This window comes from Mesoplodon bidens, assembly GCF_964165515.1.
Source record: "Mesoplodon bidens genome assembly, chromosome: 17".
Taxonomy (NCBI): Eukaryota; Metazoa; Chordata; class Mammalia; order Artiodactyla; family Ziphiidae; genus Mesoplodon; species Mesoplodon bidens.
The window spans coordinates 19271362-19295799 of record NC_138174.1 but is presented as its reverse complement, the minus strand read 5'-3'; the positions used below and the strand labels follow the sequence as shown (position 1 = coordinate 19295799).

The following is a 24438-nucleotide window of genomic DNA, read 5'->3' as shown; positions in this document are numbered from 1 at the left end:
GTTGTGGCCTCTCCCGCTGTGGAGCACAGGCTCCAGATGTGCAGGCTCAGCAGCCATGGCTCACGGGCCTAGCCGCTCCGCGGCATGTGGGATCCTCCCAGACCGGGGCACGAACCCACGTCCCCTGCATTGGCAGGCGGACTCTCAACCACTGCACCACCAGGGAAGCCCTGGTTTTAGTTTTTTGAGGAACCTCCATACTGTTCTCCATAGTGGCTGTACCAATTTATATTCCCACCAACAGTGTAGGAGGGTTCCCTTCTCTCCACACCCTCTCCAGCATTTGTTATTTGTAGACTAAAATACAGACTGGCCATTCTGACCAGTGTGAGGTGATACCTCACTGTAGTTTTTATTTGCATTTCTCTAATAATTAGTGATGTTGAGCATTTTTTCATGTGCCTGTTTGCCATCTGTATGTCTTCTTTGGAGAAATGTCTATTTAGATCTTCTGCCTTTATCTTTAAAGATAGAAACAGTGACTGTCTTAGCTGGATACTACAGAACGCAAGGCACATCTAAATAAAAGCAATTCCTTAGTGGTCCAGTGGTTAGGACTCAGCGCTTTCACTGCTGGGCCCCAGTTTAATCTCTAGTCAGGGAACTAAGATCCCACAAGCCTTGCAGTGTGGCCATAAATAAATAAATAAATAAATAAATAAATCTTTTAAAAAGTGTAAATAATCTTAACTTACAATGTTGGGATAGGAGCTTGGGTTTAAGAGTTAGTATTTTACTTTCTGTCAGTAAGTTAACAATTATCAAGCTGAATTCCAATGTTCTCTCTATAATCTGTCTGGGAATATCCAGCTGGTACCATACAACATATACAAATTAAACATATCTAAAACCAAACAACAGATTTAGCTTCTCTCCTCCCCAGTAGAGTAGTTAAGAGAAGATTTTAAAGTTAGACACCTTGAGTTCAGATCCCACTCTGATGCTTATGATACATGATCCTGAATAAGTTAATTTATCTAGCCTCCGTTTCTTCATCTATAAAAATGGAGATTATTTCACCAAACTTGTATTAAATAAGATAATACCCGAAGGAAAAAAAAAGGCTTAGCATTGCATGCACAATAAATTATAAATGGTAGCAGTTGCTAATATTATATTATTAATATTGTCATGACTTCCATAACCTCCTACTCAGTAGAAAAGCACTACAGACACAACGAAAATCAACTGTTCACTTTTATCTTTCATGGTCTATTTGATCAAGGTCGTACTGATTCTTCTCCTTTCTCTCCATGTCCACAAAGCTTTTCTTAATTCAGGCTCTCATTGCAAACAAGCATATTTTCAGAGAAAAGTTCTAACCTATCCATTACCTTCACCTCACATCTAATTATTATACTAGCCAGACTCCTACTGTCCCTCACTCTTCCCTTCAACAACTGACTCCACATCTCAGAGTCAAAACAGGCTTTCTGAAACACTTTCTCCCTAACATTCCCTTGCTCAAAATCTTAATTTAAACTCAGGACTGAGTGTAAATTCCTCTGTCTCTAAACTGCAGTTGAATTTTATTTACTAGCTAAGTTTTTTCCCAAAGTGTGTCCTAAAGAAGGAAATAAGACCTTTATTATTCTTATGAAAAGATATCACATTAACAAAGCAAATCTCAAAAGCCTAGTTACTGATTAAACCATATAGCCCCAAAGAGTATTCTGTGAAACGTCTATAAACACAGGTGGGAAAGAATCAGAAGTTTTCATTTCAAAACATCTCTGTATCTACTAGGGAGTGTGCACCAAGATATAGTGTTAAGTAAAAGAAATGAGGTAAAATACGTTACCATCATATAATGTGGGAAAGTGGAGAGATATATGTATACGTACATCTATATGTATACACATACATTATTTGCTTGTGTTTTTAAAAAAGTGAAAACATGAACAAAAAAAATCCTAAGAAAACCAAAAAACTGGTTACCTATGGGGAAGGAACAAACAGGAATAGGTATAAAGGTTAGATTCTCTAAGTATACCTTGTTTTACAGTTTGACTTTGGAAATATTATAACAAAAAAAAATTTTAAGCAATTCCTTTAAAATAAATAAATGAAGCTAACCATGCATCAAAGGTGGGATAAAACAGAGAACTGTTTCATGTGAATTTTAAAATCCAGCAAATTATGGGAAATACTTCAAAGGACAAAAAGAACTGCACATACAAGTCTTGAACTACTTTCAGTAGTCATATTGTTGGTATTATTATTCTAAAACTGTCATGTCTGTATTGAGGGACAAAGCAAAGGAATATTTATGTTAGTACAGAATGGGAAAAAAAAAGAGAAACAGGTATCAGATAAGAAAAAAAAACTGTACCTTGGATTTGCATTGGAAATATTGGAAGTATGTACTCATGTATTTATCTCTTTAAAAAATACATATTTTCCTAGATTTGCCACTTAAAAATATCTAGAAACAATGAACAACCCAATAGTTGTAAGCACCCTTAAAGCTTAAATTGTGCTGTCTAAACACCATGTGGCTGATTCCAGGTCTGCAGCAAAAAAATTTAAAGATGAGCCTGAAAAATCTCATCATATCAGGAAGCATATCACAGGGCATGTAGGAAGGACTCAGGAGTCAACTTGAAGAGGTTCCCACTGACCAAACATGAAATAATCTAAGCATCAATAAAAATAACTAAAATGGACTGAACCACATCAAATATATTTAAATCCATGAGTTCAAAATAGCATGTGCATACATGTGTGCATGCAACACACAACACACACACCTAAAAACAAAAACTAAGAAACAAAAAAGCCTGGGTCACTTTAGTAGGCCATAATGGAACAAACCCATTATTTTGAAAACTGATCAATAAAACCAAAGAGTTAAGTAAGTATCCTGCTTTTTCTATGAAAATTGTACTTCACGCCAACAAATAGTTGATACAAGAAAGTTTCGCTTTTTGTAAGTATGCCATATAATAAATAATCACAGAGTTAGAAAATCACCACTTTGCATAAACAAAATATTGGATCTAGTTATGAATGTCAATGACTGCTAGTATTACAAAAAGAGAAATTATCTGACATTTATATACCTCCTTATGGAATTACACAAAATCAACCATAAAATATTCTTGCTCCCCGCTCCTCAAAATCAAATACATATATGATCAAACCTATAGATTGAACGACCAGTTTACAGGAAATACAGGAGCAGAGAAACATGTTAAATGACACCCCATGAATACAATCATTAAAATCCAGACTACAGGAAACACTACAAGACCATCAGCCTAGTTTTTTCAACCAATAAAGTTAAGAGTAAAAAAAGAGGCAAGGGAGATTCTATAAAAAGAAATTTAGTGATATATTAACCAACTGCAAGCACAGACTTATTTTGATCCTAATTCTAACAAAGAACCTAGGCAAAAAATAAGAGAATCAGGGAAATTTCAATACTGACTTGATTCTTTTTTTATAAAACATAAACATAATACCACTATCCCATCTGAAACAAGTAATAATCATCCCTTTATATCATCAATACCTTTATCTTTTACAGATACATGATAAGTATGAAATAATATAATGTCTGGGATTTGCTTCAAAATAATCATGGGCAAGGAAGGAAGTAGGTAAGAATAAGATGAGACAAGATTGATCATGAACTGGTAATTGTTTAAGATGGGTGATAGGTATATGGGGTTCAATACTCCTAGTGTTTAGCTGAAACACTAATTATTAGCAATATTAGCTGGTTCATTTTAGAATCCAAATATTTATAAATCTTTCATACACTGCAAATTTATCCTCAGATCAACATAACCTGTTTACCATTTTAGCAGCTTCATCCAAGTCATCACAAGCAAGAATTTTAAGTCCACTGTCCGCTATCAGTGCCTTAGCATCATCAACTCGTGTACCTGGAAATGATTTATGCAAATACAGACATTTTAAATATCTACATAAAATCATTTAAAATGTTTGTCACAATATACGTTTACAAATATGAAATTTCAACTCACTTCGGTCATTTAATACAAATGCTTCTAAACCAAAGAAAATACTATAAAAACCTGGAGTTACCTTGTGAAATACTTTGCCTTATCACATTAATGGTAATTCAGACAAGTCAGAATTCAAGATATGCACAACAAATAAATAATGTATCAACTTATACCAAGCAAAACTATGAACAATTTTGCTCCAATGTTAGAATTTTTTTTAAACCCACGTTTTAAAAATTCCCTACTATACTCTCATTTTAAAAATACAGCTATTGGGACAAAGTAAGAGAGTGGCATGGACATATATACACTACCAAATGTATAATAGATAGCTAGTGGGAAGCAGCCGCATAGCACAGGGAGATCAGCTCGGTGCTTTGTGACCACCTAGAGGGGTGGGATAGGGAGGGTGGGAGGGAGATGCAAGAAGGAGGGGATATGAGGATATATGTATTCGTATAGCTGATTCGTGATAGAGCAGAAACTAACACACTATCGTAAAGCCGTTATACTCCGATAAAGATGTTAAAAAAAAAAATACAGCTATTTAAAACTATATTTAAAACTAAATGAACCGGGCTTCCCTGGTGGCGCAGTGGTTGAGAGTCCGCCTGCCGATGCAGGGGACGCGGGTTCGTGCCCCGGTCCGGGAAGATCCCACATGCCGCGGAGCGGCTGGGCCCGTGAGCCATGGCCGCTGAGCCTGCGCGTCCGGAGCCTGTGCTCCGCAACGGAAAAGGCCACAACAGTGAGAGGCCCACGTACCACACACACAAAAAAAAACCAAAAAAAAACCCCTAAATGAACCAAACCCCTTGGAATTATGAACTTTTAAGCAATTAGAGTTCATAGAACAACTGCAAGATCCTTTTACACTTACCCTGTAACCGTACCACAATAGGTATTTTAATTTCCAAATCCTTTACTGCCATGACTATACCCTGTGCAATAACATCACACCGCATGATTCCTCCGAAGATGTTGACCAGAATAGACAGTACCTGCCAATAAAATGTTTTAGATTAAAATTTTAAAGGAGTGACTGTTTTCCCTTCCTTCCCAAGAAAACACTAGTATCTGTGCCTTATGATAAAAGTTAACTCCATGGAAAACATTTTCAGACCAAACAACCATACTCTGCATGCAGCTCTCATCACTGAAACCTGTGCAGTCCACCACCCAGCAAAACTTATTTCCCCTCCTTGGGTAATTTCAACACCTGGCTCACAGTCTCTTCTCTCCTGTCACATATTAACAAGACCTCCCAATTCCATTTACTTGTTTCCTATTAAGCATAGTCATTACCAACATTACTAACCCAGACCATGTTGTAAGACAACATCATATGCAAGATCTCCAATTTAGTCCTCATTAACTATCATCTCTTCATTTTTCCCCATCAACTCTACCAATTTTTCACACAAACCAGGCCCTCAAAATTACTCAACATCTGTATGGCCACTCCTGGCTACACATCACATCCAAACCTCAGGGCCTATTTGGGTTGGCATTCTTTCATCATCACACTGATAGTCTGAATCGCTATTCTTCTCCTTTAGAAAAAAACCTTATTTGTGTTTTAAAAAGAGGCTTAGTTTATTCAGCTACACCAGAACTTCTCAACCAGTGAGATACAAATGGGTTATAGACACACCAAGATATCGTTCCCCTCACCCCTTAGAGCAGGGGTCGCGAGGCCCTGGACCGCTACCGGTCCGTGGCCTCTTAGGAACCGGGCCGCACAGCAGGAGGTGAGCGGCGGGTGCGGGAGCGAAGCTTCATCTGCCGCTCCCCACCGCTCCCACCACTCCGCATCGCTCGCGTTACCGCCTGAACCATCCCCCACCCCCACCCCGTCCGTGGAAGAACTGTCTTCCACAAAACCGGTTCCTGGTGCCAAAAAGGTTGGGGACCTCTGCCTTAGAGCAATTAGGAAGGTTCTGGGACGGCTGGCACCTTGAGCCAGTGGCCTCTGACAACAAGAAACCTTCCCCATATACCTCCCATGCCCCACTGAAATGTTACTTTCTGTGAAGGCCATGACAGGAAAAAACTTGAGACACACTGAGTTATACTAAGCGTTCCTTATCTTTACCACTATTATTTCTATACTTCAAGAAATAAAGGTCTAGAATTCATAATGGAATAGAATTCACAGTGGACTCTGGCACCCTCCCATCTCACCCCCTCCCGCCCCATGTGGGATAGCTACAGTATGCACCACAGGCATCATCTAGCACTTGAGCCTTAAAGTGACTGGAGCTCTACCATGTCACTTTTACCTCCAGTCCATATCAACTGATCACTACCAAGGACAGATCCTTGACCTGACCAGAATGAACGTCTCTACAACATCAAATGTGTGAATCCCGCTCTTGCTCGACCTCCTCTCCTTCCACTTAACGCCTTTCATCTCTAAGTCTATCACGTCCAATCTGTTAAAGCCTCTAGTGCCTCAACCCCTTCCTAATCAACCAGTCTATCGGCTCTCCCGCATCTGGCGTGCTTCACGATACAGCCTAGAAGCCACAGCTGAGCAAATCGATGACACTGTCGTGGGCACACTCAGCTTCCTCATAGCCACTCCTCTCTCACACCCAGTCTACCTGCCATCCCCATTCAAATAAGGCATGATTCCAGCCTATTAGTTTATCCATTCCAACTTCAAGAAAAGCAAAAGAGTGGGAAAAAACAAAACCAAACACCAAACCTGTGAAACACAAGCATAACCTGAAGAGCAGTATAAAAATGATTCATCAGCAATAGTTTGACTCATACCTTAGGAATCTGACCCATACCTTTCAACTTTCTCCATGAGCCTCCTATCCCACTTCAAACTCTCTAACTTCTAGCATATGATCTTCCTTTTCCAGTAATACCATAAGGAGTAACCTCTTCTCCAAAACTAACCTCATCACTAATTACTGTACTGTGTCTCCTCCAGGTCTTCACTCCTTTAGCTATATTCACTCTCTTCTTTATCTTCAAATCTCTTCTCCAGCTAGAAATAGCCCATCTCCTTGGTCTTCTACACAAACACGCATACACCGCACAGCTCTTCTCAAGCCGACCTCCACTCAACTGCGAGCACTACGTCCTTCTGTGCCTCCTCAGACTCCACCGCCGAAAGAGTAACTCTCCTATATGACTCAACACCCTCAATTCCCAATCACAACTCAACCCACTGCAGCCTGGCCTCTGCCCCGCTCTCCTCTCTTTCAGCATCTAACACCACTGCCCATTCCCTTACTTCTCAGAACTCTTCACCCTGGCCTTTGATGTCACCACTCTCTCCTGATCTGCAACTATCTCTGTCAGTTTGTTCTTTCCCTCTTTTATTGGGTCTTCCTTCCTTATTCAATCCTTCAGCACTGGGTGGGAGGAGCCAGGTTCCATTCTTGGCTTCCTCAAATCACTTGCATGAGTCATATCACCAATGCCTAACACTTCAACTTTTCTCAATATACTGAGGACTCTCAAATACACATCTGACCATTATAGGAAGAATATCTTTACAACTATCTACCAGGTATAATCACCACAGGGCAAACTTAACACATTCATTCAAAAATACCAAATTTCTTTACTTTGCCTCTGACAGCATCACCAACCAATGATTCTCTGCAGCCAGAAGTGCTAACCAATCCCTCACCATGCCACGCCCAAAAAGGAAAAAAATGAACTTAAGGATTCTATCTCAGCAGTGTAGGTTTCATTGCTTTATTCTTACTGACACTGCCTTCGTTATGGACCTCTTCATCCTTCCCAACAAGCAGGTATAATAACCAAATTGATCTCTCCTGCCAGTGTCTCCCTATTCTCCATTTCACCCTTTACTAGCAGAATTACCTTCTTTTTTAAAAATTAAAAAACAAAAAGGTAAGGAGCTGATATATGTATTTGTAAATGTGCTGGGGTAGAAGTATTAAATTCAAAACTCCTTAGCTATAGATACAGGGATCTTCACAACTTGGGTCTCAATTTGCCAACATTACTTCTTATCATTCATCCCAATAATGCTGTATCTTTATGCATAAGCATCTTACCAATCCATGAACACAGTGGCCCTCTCTGGACCCCATGCCTCTGCACATTTCCTTCCCCTTGCCCAACTCTTTCAATTCTCAACACAGTTCAAGGTATCTTGATCCCTACCAATGACAAATTCTCAGTCTAAATTCAGTAAGACTAGTTACATGAAGGCCACTATCTTATTTCCATAAGCCTTAAAAAAACCCACATTGGTCACACAGTAGATATATTACTTAAAAAAATATCTGATGAATGATAATATGTCTGTTTCTTGGATCAGAATGCTTCACATCTCTTGTATTCTGATAATCATTTATAAATTCGTAATTAAAATTATGGCATATCTATATATGACAGATTATGCAAACATTACAATGAGTGTTTTAGAATAATACTTTAACACAAAAAGTGCTCAAGAGATGTTAGCAAGAAAAGACTCAAAATGTGTGTATTGAAAGATATATATATGAATGGGTGAAATATATGGCATGTGAATTATATCATTTTTTAATTTTTGGAAGCCAGGTTTTTTTTTGGTTTATTTTTATTTTTATTTATTTTATTCATTTATTTTTGGCTGCACTGGGTCTTCGTTGCTGCCTGTGGGCTTTCTCTAGTTGCAGTGAGTGGGGGCTACTCTTCCTGTGGTGCACAGGCTTCTCCTTGTGGTAGCTTCTCTTGTTGCGGAGCATGGGCTCTAGGTGCACAGGCTTCAGTAGTTGTGGCATGCAGGCTCAGTAGTTGTGGCACACGGGCTTAGTTGCTCCGCAGCATGTGGGATCTTCACGGATAAGGGCTCGAACCCATGTCCCCTGCACTGGCAGGCAGATTCTTAACCACTGCGCCACCAGGGAAGCCCCGTGAATTATATCTTAATAAAGCTGTTTCTAGAATGATACATTTGCAATGTGTATGAGTGTATGTGTGAAATATATAAGCATTAACAAGGCTTAAAAAAATAAATCAATAGTAACAAAAGCTATGTCTGAATAGAATTAAAGACGATTTTTATTTTCTTTTTAGCTTTACAGACTTTCCAGATTTCTGGCTTTTTTGATCAACTAACAGCTCCAAAATTTTTTCTATAGTAATGGGTTCTCATGCCAAATCACTACCATTTATAGTATTATCTAATATCATCCAGTATTTCTTCACCTTGTTTTCTAAATCACAATGGGAAAGTTTATCTTTCTTTCTTGCTAACTTCTATTTTATTGATTTCAGCAAATTTTTCCAAACTATTGAGGACTTTTGAATTTTAACACTCAACTACTATGACGACCACATTTACTAATTAATCAAGTTACTTCTCTCCATTCAAATTCTAAAACATAAGTTCTGCCCCTACCTTTTTATCTGAAGTGATAAGTTTAAATGCTTCTGTTACTTGATGGACTGTGGCACCACCACCAACATCAAGAAAGTTGGCTGGAGTCCCTCCATGAAGCTTTATTATATCCATTGTGGCCATTGCCAAACCAGCACCATTTACTATCAAGAAGGGAAAATGATTTGTATAAGCAACAAACAAAGAAAATAAATTAAGCTTAGCCAATCCAACTCTTAACATAAAAACAGGTGGTACCTAGACAGCCTATATTTCCATCTAGGCCAATGTAGTTGAGATCTGCCTTAGCTGCATCTTTGTCCCTTTCATCTTCCTGGGTCCAGTCCTGTAGGTCAAAGATTTTCTTCTGGCGGTAAGCTGAATTAGAATCAAAATTGATCTTTGCATCCATACATAGCACTTTGAAGGAAAAAAAGAAAGTGATGTTAATTTCAAGATAGACACAATAAACTATACAGTAATCAAATGTTTTTAACTTCAGAAGAAAAACACATTTTGTTACTTACTTAAAGTATTTCAATCTATGTTCACAATTAATTCAAACTGTTTCTTGAAAAAGAATATGTGAGAATTAAAACTGCCCCATCAAAGTTACTGGTTCTACACCTATCCTAAGCAACAGATAAAGAAGGGGAAAAAAAAAAACCCTCAAAAGCATTTAATTTTCTTTTTAATTACCAAGAATTAACTGTCCATGTTCCTAGCTAACTCCTTTGCTTGGGCCCAGGGTCTCAACTCAAGGGGATTGTTCCACTAATTTTCTTTCCTGCACTATAAATTCCACCCCACCCCACTTTTCTATTGGCTAAATCAAACTGACTTGTAAAAATGCTGTTCTTTCCCCCACCTCAATAAAAAGAAAGAAAAAACTCTTTACTCCCTACCTCCCCCCAGCCCCTTACTCTCCTCTTTCTATACAGCATAACTCACGGAAAGAGTTGTCTCTTTAAACCTGGGGTCAGCAAACTATGGCCTACAGGCCAGATTCAGCCTGTGCTGATTTTTTTATGGCCTGTGAGCCTACAAAGGGTTTTATATTTTTAACAGGTTATGAAGAAGAAAGAAGAAAGAAAGGGTAAAGGAAGAAGAAGAACAAGTAGAGAAATAGCAGTAACTGAGACTACATCTGCCAAGCCCTGCCTAAAAAACTCCCTGTACCAAGTTTTTCTCCTGCCATTCTCTCTTAAATCCACTCTAATCAGGCTTTTACCTCCAACACTCTACCAAAATGGCCCTTATGAAGGTTAATTCTCTGACTTCATCTTACAATATGTATTCTATCCCTTCCTTGCTCCAATGTAACTACAACTTTCTCCTTATTCCTGAACAGACAGAGGCTAAAAGAACTGAGCAGTTTCAGCTGTTGCACAAAACAAGAGACAAAATTTAGAGTCAGCCAAATTAACTATTAACAATAAAAACCAACATTCTTTCAGAGGAAGATGACAGAATTCAGTCTCCCAAAATGTCTAGTATACAACTAGAAATTACTAGACCTGTGAAGAAACAGGAAAATGTAACCAACAGTAAAGAGACAAAGCAGTCAAAAGAAACCAAACTCAAGATGACTCAAATTTTAAAGTATCAGAGGACTGTGAAATAGCTATTTTAAACATGTTTAATGATTTAAGGGAAAATATGGTCATAATAAAGCACCACGTAAATAATCTCAGCAGAAAAAAAAACTATGAAAGGAACCATATTGAAAATTTGGAACTAAAAAGTACAAATTGAAATCACTGAAATCACTGGTGAATGATAATATGTATGTTTCTTGGATTGTGATCCTTCAGATCCCTTGTATTTTGATAATCATTTATAAATTTATAGTTATAAATTGTGGCATATCTATATATGACAGATTTTCCAAATATTAAAATAAGTGTTTTAGAAGAATGCTTTAGTAAATGCAAAAAGTGCTCAAGATATGTTAGCAAAAAAATCTGCATGTAACTTTACAGTTGGCCCTCCATACCTGCAGTTTTGCATCCAAAGATTCAACCAACCACGGATTATGTAGTACTGTAGTACATACTTATTGAAAAAAAAATCTGCTTATAAGTGGACCCTCATGGTTCAAATTCATGTTTTTCAAGAGTCAACCGTATATCTATTAAATTAATAAAATTAACATGCCATTCAAAAAACAATGAGGAACACATAGTAAAGGCATTAATCCTTAGTAGGCCTCTAAAGTATATAAACTCAAGAAGATAAAGACAGGTTCACTCAGGTGATGGTGATTCTCCAATAAAAACATACTTGGGGTGAAATACCTAGGAAGTATATTTCCTAGACCTGAGCTCTGCAACAACAGTTGTCAGCCACTGACAACTCTGCTAACAGCAAGGGTATGTGTAATATCAGTAAACAGAGCCTATACTCAATTCATAGTGTTCAAAAGAGGAAAAACTTTGAAGAAATGTACATTTTGGGGTTTTTTCCCCCCTAGAAGTCACAAATGCACCAGGCCAAAATTAATTCCTTACTTGGATATTTCTCCCAACTGAGTTCAGGTCCATAGGTAAGATAATCAAGACAATTGGCATCCTGGGGAGACTAATATCAGTCCATTCTATTTCATTCAGCTTTCACTGAGTTTCTACAATGACCCTTGATAAAACGAAGTACATGGTTCTGAGAACATTATTGTGCCTGAGATCACTGTCCCTGGCAGTGGGAATGGCTTGAGTTTTGGGGGGCGTTTTCTCCAAATTTAGTAATTGAGGATCAAAGCTGTGATAAACTTATATGTATTATTAACCTTTTGTACACTTTTAGAATTCAGGCACATAAGAGATCCGAAATTCAAATAATATAACTTCTGAGATCACAAAGAAACTCCACCCATTCCTATGACAGACAGTCCAAACTGCCATGGCTAAAAGAATTTTCAAACTATCTAGAATTCATAACCTCTCATTCAATCAAAATATTTACGAAATTAGAAAGAACATTAATTTCTTTGAACTTCTAACTCAGATAAGAGAATGTGACTTGGGACTTCAGTTCTCTAGGTCCTCTGGACTTTTATCACATTTGGACTTTAAATCCAGCTGTGTCTTTATGTAATTTACTATTAGAGTATTTCAGAGTATTTTAATGCCATAATCTAATCTCACTGATGAACTTTTGAAATTCCAACAGACAACCTGACTGAACATAACATGGTGTCAGAAACAGAAAAGAATAAATTTTCAGAATTGAGCATAACACTTTCTTAAAGCTGATACTGGTGTACTATTTTGACCCATTTTAGAAACTTCTGGGGGTAAAAATCTAAACTACCTATAGATGCTCCCATAATAGCCAAAGGAACAACGGCTGGGATTGGAAAGGCAGCCTCAAAGTCAGAACAAGATTACCCAAACAGACAACTAACCTCTCCTCCCTCAAGAGCTCCACCTCCACCCTGACAGATCACAGGCTTGATGGTTGAGCTCAGTGGCTAAAGAAAATACTAAGGAATGTTTGGGGGGGAGGGGGCGGGATCAAGTCTTCCCCACTCCTGATGCTTCCTTTCACATTCAAAGGATTCACTTAGTATAAGATCTGTCTCTCACTGTCTGTTTACTTAATTCTTCCCAGAGGAAAAGACGCAAATTATCTGTCTAGTTAATCTAGATATTATAAAACTAGGCATGCATAATTCTGCTCAATCCTTCTTCCTCTTGGGAGTAAGCTTCCCACAGCAAACAACCATTTCCAACTGCTATTCCCAAGGCATAGTCTATCCCTGAAAGGACTGCCCTGTTTAAAGCCTCATATTTGAATAGATTTATTAAGTCTGTCTAATTGTGTTATTTAGTTGTCAGATCCATTTTAATTAGAACTCTGTCAGTGAAGATCAGTAATCACTGGAAGATCTCTCTCAGAAACCCCAATGATGGCAATGGTATGCTAAGCTATTTAAGCAACTGTATTCAAATATATATATATATATATGTATTTTTTTATATTACCTTATGTTTTCAGAGCATTACTAGGAAAATAAGTCTAGAGTCTATAAGCTTTCTTCTTACAATTAATCAAACAATTAAACCAGTACAAATTAAGAGGTATACTGGGCTTCCCTGGTGGCGCAGTGGTTGAGAGTCTGCCTGCCAATGCAGGGGACACGGGTTCGAGCCCTGGTCTGGGAAGATCCCACATGCCGCGGAGCAACTAGCCCCGTGAGCCACAATTACTGAGCCTGCGCGTCTGGAGCCTGTGCTCCGCAACAAGAAAGGCCGCGATAGTCAGAGGCCTGCGCACCACGATGAGGAGTGGCCCCCACTTGCCGCAACTAGAGAAAGCCCTCGCACAGAAACGAAGTGTCAACACAGCCATAAATAAATTAATTAATTAATTTTAAAAAAAAATTAAAAGAAAAAAAAGAGGTATACTTCATTCTATGCAGCATATATGTTCCAAAAAAACTGTGCACAAAGGAAATAATTCCAAATTTAGTCATTCAAAATATCCTTAAACTACTATTTTAAGGAATACTATGATAATTTCCTCAAATGTATATTCTATCTTGTCATATGGTAACTTAGTACCAAAAGGAGACAAATATCTATATTTTCTATTTTTAAAAATATTACTTTTGAAACTCAATATGAACCTTATAACTAAAACATATCAATCTGCATATGTTTATAACTACATAGTCTGCATTGGTCTAAAGCCTCCATTAAAAATATATAAAGAAAGTACTGTGAGAAATGTCGATCTGCTAACAGAGCCTGAGCTTGAACTCATCTGTAAAATAAAGCCTTCTCCTTTCCATTCCCACTGCCTTTGTTACCTCCTGCTTAGATTACTGCTACAGCTTCTTAACCTAAAAGATATACCTTATTGCTAATCCCTTCCTACTCCAATAATGTTGATATACTACTCTCTACCCAAAATATCCCTGTCATACAACTGTGTCATATGTAAGAGTACAAATTCTGCAGTTGACTGTTTAGATTCACCGCCCAGTTATACCACTAGCTATGTGTCCCTGGGCAAGTCACTTAACCTTTTGGTAACTCAGTTTCCTAACCTATAAAATAAGGATAGTAATAGTATCTACCTCACAAAACTGCTATAAACATTTAATGAACTATAGGGGTCCATATCTGAAAAGTTCTTACAATAGTGCCTAGCATATAGTATTTGCTATGTTTTCATTAAATAGAGTTTCAAAAAATAAACTTTACTATAGGAAACCAAAGTATACTTAGAATGTCTCTTCTGTACGGTCAAAATTCAAAACTATGTACTATGAAAGAAGAAACTGAAAATAAACCTAAACATGGGAGACAAGCTGAAACTGAGCAGAGATATTTTTCAAAGACTAAGGAAAACAAATGCAACAATAGAATTAAAATCTTCAAATGAAGAACAAAATCAACAGTCTCTGTATACCAGCAATAAACAGTAAGAAAATACAATGGCAGAAAAGATCCCATTCAAAATAGCAAAAAAATATATTTCTACAAATAAATCTAAAAAGAAATATAATACCTATCCAAAGAAAATAAGTCTTATTTAAAAAAATATAAATCAAGACTTACATAAATGGAAAAATAAGGTATTTCTAGTTGGAAAAACTGATTACTAGGAAGATGTTAATTTTTCCCTAACAATTTATAGGATGAATACAATTCCAATAAAATTCCAGTATGATCGGTTTTGAAACCTGACAAAAGGATTCTAAAGGTTGCCTAGCAATAGGAGTTAGTAATTTCACATCCAAGTACCAAATGCAGGACCAAAGGCTTCAAGGAGTTTGAGAACCCCTAAACTGCATGAAAAACAGTGCATATGCACATGCACACATGGGAACACTGGTGCAGACTCCTTGGTGAGGGTTGCTCGTTTTCATGCAATTTTCACTGCATTTCTTAAAATTTGTCCTTGACCCACAAAGGGTTAAGTAATGCCAATCTAAAAGAATAAATAGGTAAGAACTGCCTCCTTTAAAAAAAAAATATCGGTTTCATACAGATAATTCTCCTTCACTGGACATTTCATTTTTAAAATGTGCATCAGCCCTCACTCTTTAAAAAAATTTAATTATTTTTAGTTTTATAAACTACCTCTACAATCACAAAAAAATTTACTCATTTTTCTTTATACAACCATATAAATGACCAGTTAAAAACTGACTTCTATAATAATGAATATAACTAATTAGAAGTATAAAAGTGAAAGAGAGCTACAAATGCTTAAGATTAGAAATGTCCAAAGAGACTTGAAACAAAATCAAACAAATTACAGCAACAGAAGCAATTAATGTAAAATATCAAGAAAAATTTAGGCTACAATAAAGCAACTTATATTTTTAGAAAAACTATACATGGAAGGCATGATAATTCAAAACCTGATTTACCTTTTAAACATACGTAAAAGAAAAACTGTCAAAGTGACAAGCTAATCTTACTTCCCTAATATTAAAGGACTCTAGTATCAGAATACACACTTTGTACAATAACAATCATGGTGTCTCTAAAGTTTGAAACCTGGGGAGACTAAAATGGCTAATTCCCCAAAACTACAACTATTTATTCACTACTGTAGTGGATACTCTAATCCATCACTGCCCAACAGAACTTTTTGCAATGATGAAACTGTTCTTTATGTGTGCTGTCCAACACAGAGCTGTCCAATACATGGGCCTACAGAGCACTGGAACTGTAACTAGCGCAACTGAGAAATAGTTTAATCTTGTATCATTTCAATTAATTTTAACTGCCTCATGTGACGGTAGCTGCCATACAGTGCAGCTTTATATACTTATTTAAGGTGTTTGTTTTAAAGGGTCTGTTTAATATTTGGTCACATTCACTCTTTTCATTATAAAATAAGCTTCTACATAGAAATGAGTTCACTTCCTTATGAGTTCAACTTCCTCAGTGAAGAATAGGATAAGTGGATAAACAGACAATCAATGTTTGATAAAAGAAGATAAGGTACCTTACCAGCTCCGTCTGAATCCTCTACCATTGGATTTATTTCTACCATGGTTGCATCATATTTCAGAAAAAGGCTGTAAAGCTTGATCATGTTTTCTGCTGCAGAATCCACAATATTGGCTGGAAATCCCATCTTCTGTGCAAGCTGAAAGCAATTTGTCTCTTTATTATAGGAATGCTGTATACATCCAATCAACATTAAATTATTACAAATAAAAAACCTTGTAGTTTATCATTTAAATAATAAGCATGACTCATTTATGGTCAAACATCAATCACTGAAATAGCATCTACTATCACTAAATGGTTAAACAAAAGTTTTTATTCAAAATCCTCACAAAGCAGGTAGTATGCCCATTTTACAAAGAAAGAGATTCAGAGAGGTCAAATGACTTGTCATTCGCCTCAATTCCTGTCCCTGTGTTATTCCATAGCCTCCATACTACCACTAAGCCTTATGGCCAACCTAAACTGAAAAAAGAGGCTTACATTTTATTAAAACTACATATAAAAGGTAGACTGATAATCCAAATGGTCCAAAAACAATGGCCAAAATATTAACTCACCCTATTTTACCTTTTAGGTAATTTATGAAGAGTGTCTACCAAGCAATGAAGACACATCCAGTCAAACAAGTATTATCCCATTCATTCAAAAATCTACTGAACACCTAACATATGCTAGATTCAAAAGATATACAGGTACTTAAGCTTCTAATCTAGTAGAAGAGTTTACAGTCTTGAGCAGAGGTTCCTCCCTAAATATACCTGAAGAGCTTTTTTTTCTCCCTTTCAATTTTTATTTATTTATTTATTTATTTTTGGCTGCATTGGGTCTCCGTTGCTGCACATGGGCTTTCTCTAGTTGTGGCGAGCAGGGGCTACTCTTCGTTGCGGTGTGCGGGCTTCTCATTGTGGTGACTTCTCTCGTTGCGGAGCATGGGCTCTAGGCGCGCGGGCTTCAGTAGTTGTGGCGCATGGGCTTAGTTGCTCTGCGGCATGTGGGATCTTCCCGGGACAGGGATCAAAACTGTATCCCCTGCATTGGCAGGCAGATTCTTATCTACTGTGCTCTTCAAGGAAGCCCTGAAGAGCTTTTAAAAAAATACACACACCAGGACTTCCCTGGTGGCGCAGTGGTTGAGAGTCCGCCTGCCGATGCAGGGGACACGGGTTCGTACCCCGGTCCAGGAAGATCCCACATGCCGCGGAGCGGCTAGGCCCGTGAGCCATGGCCGCTGAGCCTGCGCGTCTGGAGCCTGTGCTCCGCAACGGGAGAGGCCACAACAGTGAGAGGCCCACGAACCGCAAAAAAATACATACACCAAGGTCTCAACCCAGAAGTTGTGGTTCACAAGTTCTACAGTGGACCAAAAATCCATAAATATTTTAAAGTTCTATAAGCAATTCTGAACCACTGGTGTAGAAGCCACATGTCTCTCTTTTTATCCTAACTGTTGCAGCTGCTCAGGAAACCTATGGAGTAGTTTTCTCCTCACTTCCAATTGTTATCTAAGGCTACAATATATCTGACTTTCAATAACAGAAAATATTAAATTCTTTGAAAGTGAATGTGATTCTTGCAAGAAGACAAATGCAAATAATCAAATGAAAATAAAGTGGATGATCAAACTAAGAAATGTAATTTTGGGTTAAATATTTCAAAAAAAGAATAATGAGAAATAAAGTACCATTTCATTTAGAAAGATTTTCACTAGGTTACAATCTACTGTTTTAAATGTAAACATCTGAGAATTGCAAAAGAATTCTGATCAGCCCAGTATGACATTAGTTTGTCAAGCACTGGGCTGGGAACTATTTCTGTTCATCCATCACTCAAAAAGGTACAATCTTAGTAGATTATTCCTTCAAGTATTCTTGTAAATCAAGTATTTTCTTTTTCATTTAAATTTAAGTCTCCAGTCATCACTCTCACATAACTACCTAATGAATCAAATCTCTGTCCCCTTTAAACATTTATACGATTCACTTGCCTAAATGACTTGCTTCACGCTTTAGCAGGGAAATCTTTGTATCAGTCAAAATTCCTGCTCTATTGTACTTCAATACCATAAGCTTCTTTTGACAGTTTCCTAATAAGAGATGTTAATTTCATTCAAACTTTAATATTCAAACTTCTTTTTAAGATGGGTCACTCATTTTTTATATATAAACTAAACAATTTAATAGCAGTATTACAAACATTAACAAGCAACCCTCACAGGCCATAATACTAAACTTCATGGTTAAGTTTTTGTTTTGGGGGGCTTTTCTTGGGTGGGGTGGGAATCGAATGGGAGGAAGAGGCATACAAGAAGGATGGTACAGAAAACTAGTGAAACTGTAGGCACAATTTACTGAGTATGTGCATACACTGAGAGAAAGTCCACAGCTTTAAACAGATTCTTAAAAGCGTCCATAAAACCCCCCAAAAATAAAATCTCTGATCTATCGTAGGGATCTATGAGACAGTGTCCCTACCATTCCATACAACTTACAGGAAATAAAGGGGGGGATAGGACATGTTAAATGCCACCATGGGGATGTAAAATCTAGACTATGAAAAATGATAAAGTATAATTAACCCAGGTTCTTCAACAAAATGAAAGAAAATGGATGAAGAAAGTGAGGGGAAGGAAACCTATAAACTAGAAGAAGACCTATGAGACCTATTAACCAACCACAGTGAAAGAGCTTATATGGATCCCAACTCAAACTGTAAAAGAAAAAAAAAATTGAGACAATTAGGGAATTTGAATGACTGGGTAAGTGATGATATTAAGAAGTTATTGTTAGTTTTACTAGGGATGGCAATAGTGTAGTGGCTATTTTAAAAGAATCCTTATCTTTTAAAGATACATAGTAAAATATTTATGGAGGATATGAAGAAAAACGCTTTAGATACTTCTAAAAAGTTGCAATTTCAAACTACATATTAACATGCCTTAACACTCAAAAAATTTTTTAAGAAGTTTTGTCAATCACTTCACTTATACAGAGTTAATTCTCTTTAAGGGTTGTAATTATCCAATCAAAAGCTAGAAATGTTTCGGAGTACAACATACCCGGACAGCTTGTTCCTTTTTGATGCCTTCTACAATATCAATAGGTTCTTTAACTATGGCCTCAGGAGTCTCAGCAGCAACATCTTCAATGTTGACACCACCTTGAGAACTTCCTATCAATACAGGACCCTAGCAGGAGGGGAAACAGCCAAAATATCTAGATTTTATTTTGGAACCGTCAATAAAATCTTAATATCTATTTGTGTACACTATCAGACTTATACATCTATCACTCCCCACTATTTTTAAATTCCCTTGAGAATTTATCCTTGCATCTCCTGCACAATGCCCCCCTAAGTGTTCAACTGAAATAATGGAAAAGAAGTGAAAAGGAAGAGGAAGACAATGGCTCACCTGTGAAGGAAAAAGATTAAAAATAGATACAAATGTATACCAAACAACTTAATATAAACACATACATATGTGAAATATAACCTAAGCATTTTTCACAAGAACTGAAGGGACATTAAAGTATTGTTTAAAGAACATTTAAAAATCATAAAACAGTTTACTGATATTTAATAAGGAAAGCCTAATAAACAAAAGGTCCTGATTTTGTAAGCTCTAGCCCTACTGGAAGTCAGTAAAAAAGAAAGCTACCTACCTTGAAAGAATAGCTCTGGCTATTATCACGAGCAATATAAGAAGGTAAGATGATAAATACCAAACAATTAAGTTAACTTTTAAGTCTTCTAAAATCAATCAAGAAAAAACAAAGTAAAATTATCTAATAGATTTACTAATTTATGCACAAAACCAGAAATAATCTTAACATGCAAAAACAAGGAAATGGTAAAACCATGCTACTAAAGATTATTTAATGCATCTAGAAAGGAAAATGATCTCAGCAGTGTAATCTGGGAAAAAATGACACAAAACCTTAGATTCTATTCTCAACTGTGTTTTTTTTTAAACATAAAGTGTGTTTAAATATGCACCCTCCCACTATTCACACAAGCAGAAAAAAGATAAGAAATAAAACATTAAATGATAAGACTTTTGTTATTTTATGTGTCACTATTTTCCAAAAAAAATTTCTACAGTGAATATATTATTCTTAATCCAGAAAAAAGAAAAAACAAACCTCAAAAGACTAATTTCACTTTTCTATCCCAGCACCTAAGTGTTTCAGTAACAAATTCATTTCAAGGTATAATGTAAAGAAATAATATTATATTCATTACTGTTTGGAGAACAATACAGTCCTTCAAATCCTCAAAATATGGCAATAGCCAAAGGGACCAGGGTGGGGTAGGCGGGGGGGGTGGAATTTATTATTTTTTAAAGAGAGTTAACTGTTATTTAGGCAAAAAAAAGATTTAAGTATCAGCCTTCCAGGAGAAAAACTGGGTGCTTGAGGAACAGGGATGGGTGGAAGATTTGTATTTCCCTGTACATCTTTGTACCTTTTAAATTTTATACTGCCTGACTAGATTTCAATATACATGTGTAGTAGAGAATTTGGCTGGCCTTTGTCCCCAGTGCGTGGGAGGCAACTTCTAAACCCTCCCCTACATCTGAGAGTTTATGTTAATGAGGTGACTCACAATGGACCCCTAGATAATACAAAGGAGATGACTCAGGTGGGCACTGACCAGGTCAGAAAGACTAATGATGTGATTAGAAGGTTGGAGCTTTGAGCCACATGATATCAGCCTACACTTCCAAGAGGGAAGGAGGCCTGGAGATTAAGTTTAAATCAGTGGGCAATGATTCAGTCAATCATTACTACTTCATAACCCCTGCACACCCCCACTGCCACTACCCAAAAATACTCTGGACATCAGGGTCAGCAAGATGGTGGAAAAGAAAGCCCCAGATTTTGCTCTCCCACAGAAACACTAACTTAACAACAATATATGACCAAAATGTCTATTAGAGAAAACCAGAAACCAGTTAAGAAGTTGCAGTACCCCAAGCAAGTTCAACTGCAAGGAAATGGGTACGAAAAGTCATTTTATTTCATCTAAGTGAGCCCCTCCCCCAAGCCAACACAGCTCAATATCTGAGAAATAGCCCAATGCGGGGCTTCCCCCTTGGGAGGGAAAGAGAAGAGTCAAATGTGCATCCAACATTTCTGCTTTTCAGGGGTCTGTCCAAGGAACTGGTTTCTGTCTCACCTGACTTGGAGGGCTAACAGGGAACCTGCAAACTCTGAATGTCTTGTGGGGGAGAGGCACTGAGAACAAAAGAAAGCTCAGCAACTTGTGACAGCACCAGAGAACTTGTAATACTACAGACAGAAGCCAACACAGCTCACCAAAGTTGGAGGAAAGCACCCAACTCATGGCTTTCTTTTTAACAACTCAAGGAAGTAGAAAAAGAAGAACAAACTGAACCCAATGTTAGCAAAAGGAAGGAAATAATAAAGATTAAAGCAGAAACATATGAAATAGAAAATTTAAAAAAAAACAAAAAAATTAGCAAAACTAAGAGTTGGTTTGTTAAAATGATCAACAAAATTGACTAACCATTAGCTAGACTAAGAAAAAAAGAAAAGATTCAAATAACAAAAAGCAGTAGTGAAAGAGGAGACATTACAACTGATGCCACAGAAGTGAAAAGGACCATAAAAGACTACTATGAACAATCAAACACCAACAAACTGGGTAACCTAGAAGAAATAAATTCCTAGAAACATACAATCTACCAAGACTGAGCCATGAAGAAATAAAAAATCTGAATAGACCTATAACAAGGAGATTGAATGAGTAATCAAAAACCTCCCGACGAAGAAAACCCAGGACGAGATGGCTTCACTGAAGAATTCCACCATTCTTTCTCAAACTATTCCAAAAAAAAAGAAAACTGAAGAGGAGGGAACACTGCCAAACTCATTCTATAAGGCTAGCATTACCCTGTTACAACATCAGACAAAGATACTACAGGAAAACTACTGACCAATATCCCTGATGAATATTGATGGAAAAACTCTTAACAAAATATTAGCTTACCAAATTCAATGACACATTAAAAGGATTATATATCATGATCAAAGGGGGTTTATTCCTGGAATGCAAGGATGGTTCAACATTGGAAAATCAATCAGTGTACCACACCACATTAGTAGAATCAAGGTCAAAAACCACATGACCATCTCAATTGCTGCAGAAAAAGCATTTGAAAAAATTCAACACCCTTTCATAAAAACACTCAACAAACTAAGAAGAGAAGGACTACATCAACATAATAAAGGCCACAGATGAAAAGCCTACAAAGAACATCATATTCAATGGTGAACAACTGAACGCTTGCCTTCTAAGATTAGGAAAAAGGCAAGGATGCCCATTCTCACCATTTTATCCAATATAGATAGTATTGGAAGTCCTAGCTAGAGCAACCAGACAAGAGAAAGAAACAGAAAGCACCCAAATAGGAAAGGAAGAAGTAAAATTACCTCTGTTCACAGATATGATCATGCATATACAAAACTCCCAAGAATCCCCCAAAAAACTGGCTAAGGGGGCTTCCCTGGTGGCGCAGTGGTTGAGAGTCCGCCTGCCGATGCAGGGGACACGGGTTCGGGTCCCGGTCCGGGAAGATCCCACATGCCGCGGAGCAACTGGGCCCGTGAGCCATGGCTGCTGAGCCTGCGCGTCCGGAGCCTGTGCTCCGCAACGGGAGAGGCCACAGCAGTGAGAGGCCCGTGTACCACAAAAAAAAAAAAAAAACTGGCTAAAAATAAATGAGTTCAGCAAAGTTATAGCACAAAATCAACACACAAATATGTCTTGCATCTCTATACACTGACAATGAACAATCCAAAAAGGAAATTAAGACAATGATCCCATTTATTGATATAACAGAGTCAAAAAGAATAAAATACTTAGGAATAAACTTAACCAAGGAGACAAAAGACTTGTACACTAAAAACTACAAAACAATGCTGAATGAAATTGAAGAAGACACAGATAAGTAAACATCCTGTGTTCATGGATTGGAAGACTTAATATTATTAGAATGTCCAATACTACCCAAAGCAATCTACAGATTCAATGCAATCCCTATTAAAATCCTAATGGTATCTTTTCCCCAATACAATCTTTTTTCCACTGTCCATTTTTTGCAAAAATAGGGAAAAAAATTCCTAAAATTCACATGGAATCTCATAGGACCCTGAATAACCAAAATATCTTGAGAAAGAAAAACAAAGCTGGAGGCCTCTTACTTCCTGATTTCAAAACATATTACAAAGCTATAGTAATCAAAACAGTATGGTTCTGACATAAAGACAGACCTCAATGGAACAGAATAGAGAACCCAGAAATAAATCCTCATATATATGGTCAAATGGTCTTCCAAAGGTACCAAGGCTACACAATGGGGAAAGGACAGGCTCTTCAACAAATGGTATTAGGGAAACTAGATACCACATGTATAATAATGAAGTTAGACCCTTACCTTATACATATGCAAAAATTATCTCAAAATGGATGAAAGACCTAAATGTAAGACCTGAAACTGTAAAATTCCTAGAAAACACAGGGGGAAAAAAAGCTTCATGACATTGGATTTGGCAATAATTTCTTGAATAAGAGAAAATCACAGGCAACAAAAGCAAAATACACAAATGGAACTATATCAAACTTAAAAACTTCTACACAGCAGAAGAAACAACAAAAAGGCAACCTAGAGACTGGGAGAAAATATATGCAAACTGTATGTGAGAGATTAATATTCAGAATACACAAAGAACTATAACTCAACCAGAAAACCAAACAACCCAATTTAAAAATCGGCAAAAGACTTGAATAGACATTTCTCCAAAGGAAATACACATCTTAGCTTAGGATGCTGTAACAAAATACCAGACTGGGTGGCTTAAACAACAGACATTTATTTCTCACAATTCATGGTTCACACCCATATTAATCTCCTTATCAAATGGTTCTTCAGCCACACCCTTCATAATTATCTTCCGAATAGCTTTCTAGTTTTTTGCAATATAGGCAGGCTGAGAATTTTCCAAACGTTTAACTTCCGATTCCTTTTTGCTTAACAATTCCTTCTTCAATTCATTTCTCTCTTCTCAAATTTTACTATAAGCAGTAAGGAGAAATGAAGCCACCCCTTGAA

At 37.1% G+C, this 24438-nt stretch overlaps 1 protein-coding gene across 2 annotated transcripts in view; it reads right to left on the bottom strand.

Annotated features, from left to right (window-relative positions):
- SUCLA2 (succinate-CoA ligase ADP-forming subunit beta) overlaps positions 1-24438 on the bottom strand; it is a 48906-nt gene that overhangs the window by 1816 nt on the left and 22652 nt on the right. Inside the window, exons 5-10 of one of the 2 annotated variants that reach the window (XM_081214731.1) lie at positions 19363-19491; positions 16305-16443; positions 9592-9753; positions 9355-9497; positions 4855-4975; positions 3802-3890 (exon numbers count right to left, since the gene is read on the bottom strand). In XM_081214731.1, coding sequence (XP_081070857.1) covers positions 3802-3890; positions 4855-4975; positions 9355-9497; positions 9592-9753; positions 16305-16443; positions 19363-19491 — 783 coding nt within the window. The remainder of the gene's footprint in view (positions 1-3801; positions 3891-4854; positions 4976-9354; positions 9498-9591; positions 9754-16304; positions 16444-19362; positions 19492-24438) is intronic. The other variant, XM_081214732.1, reaches the window with a different exon arrangement.